This window comes from Miscanthus floridulus, chromosome 16, assembly GCF_019320115.1.
Source record: "Miscanthus floridulus cultivar M001 chromosome 16, ASM1932011v1, whole genome shotgun sequence".
Taxonomy (NCBI): Eukaryota; Viridiplantae; Streptophyta; class Magnoliopsida; order Poales; family Poaceae; genus Miscanthus; species Miscanthus floridulus.
Window position 1 is genome coordinate 29,875,642 of NC_089595.1, and position 8,234 is coordinate 29,883,875.

Genomic DNA, 8,234 nt, shown 5'->3' on the forward strand with positions numbered 1-8,234 from the left:
CGCGGAACGAGAACCTTGCCCCCGAGGAACTTTGACGCCTAGACCTAGAGCATCTCTATGAGCTTTAGGCCAAGGTCAAACAAGACCAACTCCTTCTGTAGCAGCTCCGAGACACTCTCGAGCAAGAGCAGTGGGGTCGCGGTGATGGCGGAGCAGGCCAGCGAAGGGCTCGCGACGTCAACCGCCGCATCAACAACAACGAAGGGAGTGAGCAACCCCCTATCTTCAATCGTGCTAGCCAGAACATCACGGCAGCAGCAATGCTACTCCGGACAATGCCCAAGCCCTCTACCTCGGAGGGGCGACGGGTCCACGGTGAGCTCTGAGACCTCCTCGAGACCGCCATGGTGTAGCAAGCCAGAAGTTCCAACTCTCGATGGTGCGGGGGCGCCTCAGAACTACCCGCGACACCATCTCGGTAGGATAGGGAGGCCTTAGTTCATCCCGAGCTTGCTCGGGCACCGACAGCCAACAAGGCCCCCTCGGTGCACGACCGCCTCGGTGACCGATGCGAGGCACAAGGCGACCACAATGTGGTCAGCAGGTGACGACGCCACGATAATGATGGGCCTGCTTGAGGCTACCACCTGCACCGAGGCGGTCACTATGACAGTGGGGAGGACCGCAGTCCCTCTTCTAGGCCACCTGGCCCTCGAGTCTTTAGCAAGACCATCCATGGCGCCCACCTCCCCAAGCAAAAAAAAAGGGTCGCCAAGGGAAGCAGGAGGTCCTCGAGGCCAGTCTAGTCATGGCCGCAGATCGCAAGAATCCCCAAGGCCCCGCCAGAGGCCCTGGGCTCTTCGACGACATGCTTAAAAAGGCCCTGCCCTTACCACCAGGGCCCGGTGAAGCACACCCTCGAAGAGTGCACCATGCTTTGGCGTTACTATGCCAAACTTGGGCTCCCCAATGATGATGCCAAGAAGAGGGACGCCAGCGATAGGGACAACGACAAGGACGATGGGTTCCCCGAGGTGCACAACGCCTTCATGATCTTTGGCGGGCCTTCAGTGTGCCTCACGGCGCGATAGCGAAAGAGGGAGTGCTGGGAGGTCTTCTCGGTTAAGATGGCCACTCCCTGGTATCTTGACTGGTCTCGGGAGGCAATCACCTTTGATCGGGATGACCACCCCGATTATGTCCTAAACCCCAGGTAGTACCCAATCATCATCGACCCGATCATCAGCAACACCCAGCTCACCAAGGTGTTGATGGACGGAGGTAGCAGTCTCAACATCCTCTACGCCAACACCCTAGATCTCCTAGAGCTCGACCAGTCATGGCTCTGAGGCGATGCCGCGCCCTTCCACGACATCATGCTAGGGAAATGCACGTGACCCCTCGGGCGCATCGACTTGCCCGTCTGCTTCGACACTCCCTCCAACTACCACAAGGAGGTCCTCACCTTCGAGGTGGTTGGGTTCAAGGGGACCTATCACGCCATCCTGGGGCGCCCATGCTACGCCAAGTTTATGGCGATCCCCAACTACACCTACCTCAAGCTCAAGATGCTGGGCCTCAACGGCGTCATCACTGTCGAGTCCATGTACGAGCATGCATACGACTGCGATGTTGAATGCATCGAGTATGCCGAGGCTCTCGTGGAGGCCGAGACCCTCATCGTCAACCTCGACTGACTTGGTAGCGAGGCGCCCGATTCTAAGCATCGTGCCAGGACTTTTGAGCCTGCAGAGGCCGTCAAGCTCATCCCGGTCGACCTTACCTGCTCCAACGACCGAGCGCTGAGGATCAGCGCCACCCTCGATAGCAAATAGGAAGTCGTGCTCATTGACTTTCTCTGCATGAATGTTGATATATTTGTGTGGAGTCCCTCGAACATGCCGGGCATACCGAGGGAGGTCGCCGAGCACACCTTGGACATCCGGGCTGGCTCCAGACCGGTGAAGCAGCGTCTACACCGGTTCGATGAGGAAAAGCGTAGGGCCATCGGCGAAGAGGTGCAGAAGCTTTTGGCGGCCGGATTCATCAAGGAAGTGTCCCATCCAGAGTGGTTGGTTAATCCCGTATTAGTTAAGAAGAAAAATGGGAAGTGGAGGATGTGTGTAGACTACACCGATTTGAATAAAGCATGTCCAAAAGTTCCATTCCTGTTACCTCAAATCGACCAAATCATTGACTCCACTGTGGGATGCGAAACCTTATCTTTCCTTGATGCGTATTCTGGTTACCATCAAATCAAGATGAAAGAATCCGACCAACTCGTGACTTCCTTCATCACCCCATTCGGCATGTACTGCTATGTGACTATGCCATTCGGCCTCAGAAACGCAGGGGCCACATACCAGCGGTGCATGACCTAGGTCTTTGGCGAGCACATCGGGCGAACCGTTGAGGCCTACGTGGATGACATCATGGTCAAGTCTAGGAAGGCCAGTGATCTCGTCGATGACTTGGAGATAGCCTTCAAATGCCTTAGAGAGAAGGGCATCAAGCTCAACCCTAAGAAGTGTGTCTTCGGGTCCCTCGAGGCATGCTCTTGGGATTCATAGTCTCGGAGTGCAGCATCAAGGCCAACCCAGAGAAGGTCTCGGCCATGACCAACATGGGACCAATCCGAGACCTCAAAGGAGTGCAGAGGGTTATGGGATGCCTTGCAGCCCTGAGCCGCTTCATCTCGTGCCTTGGTGAAAAAGGCTTGCCTCTGTACCGCCTCTTGAGAAAATCCGAATGCTTTTCTTGGACCCCCGAGGCCAAAGAAGCCCTCACCAAGCTCAAGGCACTGCTGACTAATCCTCCCATCCTGGTGCCACCGACCAAGGGTGAGGCCCTCTTACTCTACGTCACCGCAACAACCCAAGTGGTCAGCGTGGCCGTAGTGGCCAAGAGGCAGGAGGAGGGGCACGCTCTACCCGTCCAATGACCTATTTACTTCATCAGCGAGGTACTCTCCAAGACTAAGACATGCTACCCCCACATCTAGAAACTAATCTATGATGTAGTCTTGGCTCGACGCAAGCTGCATCACTACTTTGAGTCCCACTCGGTAACCGTGGTGTCGTCTTTTCCCCTGGGAGAGATAATCTAGAACTGGGAGGCCTTGGGTAGAATAGCCAAGTGGGCCGTCAAGCTCATGGGGGAAGCCATGTCTTTTGCGCCTCGAAAGGCAATTAAATCCCAAGTCTTGGCCGATTTCATGGCTGAATGGACCGACACCCAACTGCCACCTGCTCAAATCTAGGCGAAATGCTAGACCATGTACTTTGATGGGTCCCTGATGAAAACCGAGGTAGGCGTGGGTCTGCTCTTCATCTCACCCCTCGGAGTGCACATGCGCTACATGATTCGGCTCTACTTCGCTGCCTCCAACAACGCAGCCGAGTACGAAGCCCTCGTCAATGGCTTGCAGATCGCCATCGAACTTGGAGTACGGCCTCTCGACATACAGGGCGATTTGTAGCTCATCATCGATCAAGTGATGAAGGAGTCGAACTGCCATGACCCCAAAATGGAGACGTACTGCAAGTTGGTACATCGCCTAGAAGATAAGTTCGACGGTCTCGAACTCAACCACATTGCGCGAAAATTCAACGAGGCCACGGACGAACTGGCAAAGATGGCATCGGCACGAGCCCCGGTCCCCCCAAACATCTTCGCCAGAGACCTCCACAAGCCTTCCATCATGTACACCTCGGTGATGGAAGAGGGCCCACCGGTCGAGCCCACCGCAGGGCCTGAGGCCCCCTCTATCACTGAGGCCCTTGTGGCCGAGCCCGAGGCCATGGAAATCAATGCGGACTGGCGAGTCCCTTTCCTTGATTGCCTTGTTTGAGGAGAGCTTCCTGTAGACAGGACCAAAGCCTGATGGCTTGCGCGACGAGCCAAAACTTACGTCCTCAGCAATGGTGAGTTGTACAGGCGAAGCCCATCTGGCATCCTCCAACGGTGCATCACCACCGAGGCAGGCCAAGCCCTACTTTGGGACTTGCACGCAGGAGCCTGCGGGTACCATGTAGCGCCTCGGACGCTCGTCAGAAACGCCTTCCGCCAAGGGTTCTACTGGCCAACGGCGGTTGCTGACGCCACCAAGCTGGTACGCTCCTATGAGGGATGCCAGTACTATGCGTGGCAGACACACCTCCTGGCCCAAGCCCTCCAAACCATCCCCATTACATGGCCATTAACCGTGTGGGGGCTAGACATGGTTGGGCCTCTATAGAAGGCCCCTGGGGGCTATACCCATTTGCTGGTAGCGATCGATAAGTTCTCCAAATGGATCGAGGCTCATCCGATCACTCAAATCAAATCTGAGCAAGCGGTGTTGTTCTTCACTGATATCATCCACAGGTTCGGCGTTCCAAACACCATAATCACTGATAATGGGACACAATTCACCGGCCACAAGTTCCTGATGTTCTACGATGACCACCACATCCATGTGGCCTAGTCGGCCGTAGGACACCCTAGGACAAACGGCCAAGTAGAATGTGCCAATGGCATGATCCTACAGGGTCTCAAGCTAAGAATATACAACCGGTTGAAGAAATTTGGCAAGAAATGGCTTGCCGAACTCCCGTCGGTCATCTGGAGCCTGAGGAACACTTCGAGCCGAGCTACAGGGTTCACACCGTTCTTCCTAGTCTATGGAGCCGAGGTCATCTTCCCCACTGACTTGGAGTATGGTTCCCTGAGGCTACAGGCCTACAATGAGCAGAGTAACCGCACTGCCCGCGAAGACGCCCTCGACCAACTGGAGGAAGCCCGAAACGTCGCGCTGCTACACTTGGCCAAGTACCAGCAATCTCTACGACGCTATCAAGCCCGGCGCATTCGGAGCCGAGACCTAAAAGTGGGCGACCTAGTGTTGAGAATGAGGCAGAGCAATAAGGGCCGCCACAAGCTGACCCCGCCATGGGAAGGGCCATACATCGTCGCCCAAGTGCTAAAGCCCAGGACCTACAAGCTAACCAACAAGAAGGGCGACATCCTCACCAACACTTGGAACATAGAACAGCTACATCGCTTCTACTCATAAATTTCCAACCATTATATACATTGTTTCTTGAAATACAATAAAGAAGCATTCTTTAGTTATTCTAATTTTTTGAGAAACCCCCATGGGGGATCGGCGTTACGATAACACTATAAGGGAGACTCGGCTCTGCCTCTATAGAGGTGCCCACCGCGGGCCTCGAACAAGACTCGGCTCTGCCTCTGCAGAACCGAGCCTCCCTCGAGGGCTAGAAGGGGGGACCCCCTCTAAGTCCCAGACACCATTTTTTAGTCATTTTTCGAAAAAAAATTCTACGCCAAACTCTCTCGCGTACTTTGACAAATTGATTGTAAAAAACCTAAGGACCGAAAGTCTGTCTCAGGGCCCAAAGGTCGGCCGAGCCGCGAGACAGCCTACGCCTCTAGGCTACGGCAACTCCCTCACCACCTTTTGCCTGAGGGGCAGCTTAGGCTCCAAGGAAGTTTTTTATGATCGATATGTTCAAAGATGAGATAGAGGGCAGAGGCTCAGAAATACAATAAAAAATGATTAAAAAGCGTATACACATAAGTACTTTAAAAAGGCCTCAACAGCCACAAGCGTTATGGTACGATAATATAAGTCCTAATCTATTTACATGGCCCCTTTGGCCCAGGTCAAAGCTCAGGGTCGCCAGCGTCGGTGATCGGCGTAGGAGGAACCACCTCCTCTTCGAACAGCTTGGCCAGCGCCGTGCCAGGGGCCTCAGCCGCCTCCACCAGCTTCATGACCTTCTCCTCGGTCTTCTCATCATCCTCGACCATGACGTAACCATCGCTGATGGCCTCGAGGTCGATGCTGGCGTAGTGCGAGGAGACGACGGCTAGGGCGTGCTTGACACCCATATGCAGCGCCCCCGGAGCCGCTCGTGGACTCGGCTGCTCAACGCGATCAAGCGGCTCCCAAGGGAGCTACCCGACTCGACCCCCCCGACCTCCAAGGCCTCACAGGTGGTACGGCGTGGCGCCCTGCAGCGTGCTGTGCTCCCAGATCTTGGCCTCGAGCACTGCCTGCACTGCGACAGAGGCCTCAGCTGCCCGAGTGACCTCCTTGTCCAACCCTGCACCAAGACAAGCGGGACGGGGTTAAGCACGAAAGAAAACAAACCGAACAGGGGCGCACGCCTACGAGACTCACCTTTGGCTTTCTCCCTCCAGTTTTGGACCTAGACCCGAGAGGCCTCGACCGCCCTAGAAGCCTCCCTCTCCAGCCCTATGTCACATCGGGGAGTTAGGGGTTGAATGCAAGAAAAACAAATAAAACAAGGGGCGCGGCTCAATAGGACTCACCCTTGGCCTTTTCCTTCTGGGCTAAGGCCTCGACCTGAGAGACCTCGGCCACCTTGAGGGCCTCCATCAGGGCACCTTTCGTCAGCAGGTGTGCGCCCTGCTCCACCCCCAGCTGCCCCGCGATGGCCTTGGCAGAGGCCGCCGCTTCTTTGGCCTAGGACCTAAAGGTGTCTTGCTCGCCGGCCACCCAGGTCAGCTCCTCCTCTAGCTCCTTGATCCACAACGCCAAAGGGGCAGCCTGCTCCCGAGCCATGGCCGCCTCGGCCTTCATATCAGCACAGCGAAGGCGGAGGTCCTCCACCTCCATGCTCTGCACTGACAGAAGCTCATTGGCATTGGCAAGCAAGTCCTTCTACTGCCGAAGCTAGTCCTAGACGTCCCTCTCCTGCCAGAGGAACAACGACTTCCCGAGGGACTAGGCCTCGAGTCCTAGATAGGTAGAATAGACGTCAAGCACTGTGAAAAGACTCAGGAAAAAGATGACACAGCACAAGAAAAGAAAGCGCGTACCTAGGCAACGGTGGGCAGGTTATCAGCCATGACGGACAGCGCTGTCCGCAGCGACTGCTCCACTAGACGGTGGAATTGCTCGAAGGAGTCCCAGCGCCCCCCCCTCGGCTGCGTCCTCGAGGGCGAACAGAGGCTCCCCCTCAGGGTCGTCCTGGCTCCGCCACAAAACCCATGGGCTATCCCACCCATGGGGCTCGGGTCGCACCCGGACGAGGGCCAAACTCCCCTTGCCAGAAGACAGAGCTGGCTACTCCATGATGCTGGCCGCCTCGGCGTCCGCCACCTCCTTCCCCCAGGAAGAATCATCAGAGGAGATTGAATGAACCTCCACCTCCCGGGCGCTCTCCTGTGACGGCAGTGGGTCTTGGACTGGGGGCGGTACCAAAGCTTGCCCCACCTCCATCTCCACATCCTAGGGCGCCAGCTCTGCCACGCCCAAGCTAGCCTCCGCCACCTTGGCCTCGGTGGTCTCAGGAGCTCTGGCCTCCACCGCCTCAGCCTCGGTGGTTCTGGGAGCCTCGGCGTCCGCCACCTCGGCCTCAGAAGTCCTAGGGGCCTCAGCCTCTCCCTCGGTGTCCTCAGCGATTGAGGGCGCCTTGGCTTCACCTAGCTCAAGTGCCTCGGCCTCACGGGGTGTAGGCGCCTCCTCCCCTGCTTGCTTTGTGGCTACCTCGGTAGCCTCTCCTTGGGCGACTGTCTCCTTTGGGTCGGCCCTGGCCGACGCCGCACCATGCTCTATGGTGGCCTGCGCCTCCACCACCCATTGGGCGGTGGAGCTGGTGCTCACCATGAGCGCCTTACGTGGCGCCAGGGTGGGTGCTTCCGCCTGACGCTTCCAGCTAAAGACGAAACACTTACTTGGTCAGCATACGACCAAAGAACGAGTGGAAGATGCTACAAACTCCATTGACAAAACACTTATCTCGAATAGGGACACAATAGCTTCCGCACTGTGTCCCTTGTCCTCTGCAACGGTGGTGGCGGCGGTGGTGGCATGGCCCCCGTGTCTGCCGGTGTCGGCCAGCCCTCGCCAGACTCCGACGCCCCCTTGACCCTCTACGGAGGCTATTGGGTCACCCCCACCATTGCCCATTCCACCTCCGCCGTCAAGCCCATCGGGCTGATGGCGCGCTTCCCCAATGCCCGTGCCTTGGGCGTGTCAGCCTTGGCCCTGGGGCAGGCGATCGCTAGCCCTGAGGCATCCTCTCCTCCTCCTCCTAGAAATGTCGGGCCGCTCACCGATGCCCTGGGCGTAGTCCCCCTGACGTCAAGGAGATGGTACAGAGGACCCTGCCCCACCTTGCTCTCATCGTCATCGCTCGAAGAGTCTATCGACGATGGTGACGGAGACGGCTCCACCGAGAGACCGTTGTGCCTCTGCTGCCGGCGATGTTTCTCTAGCTCATCGCGCTCGAGGCTCTTCCTCTTGCACCTTGCCTCCTCGG

The 8,234-nt window shown here is 57.0% G+C and overlaps 1 protein-coding gene across 1 annotated transcript; it reads right to left on the reverse strand.

The window, feature by feature from the left end:
- Positions 1-7,201: 7,201 nt before the first annotated feature.
- LOC136510502 (uncharacterized) lies at positions 7,202-7,579 on the reverse strand. Its single transcript, XM_066504922.1, has one exon. It carries the CDS (start codon positions 7,577-7,579, stop codon positions 7,202-7,204), a length of 378 nt encoding a protein of 125 aa, XP_066361019.1.
- Positions 7,580-8,234: the final 655 nt, after the last annotated feature.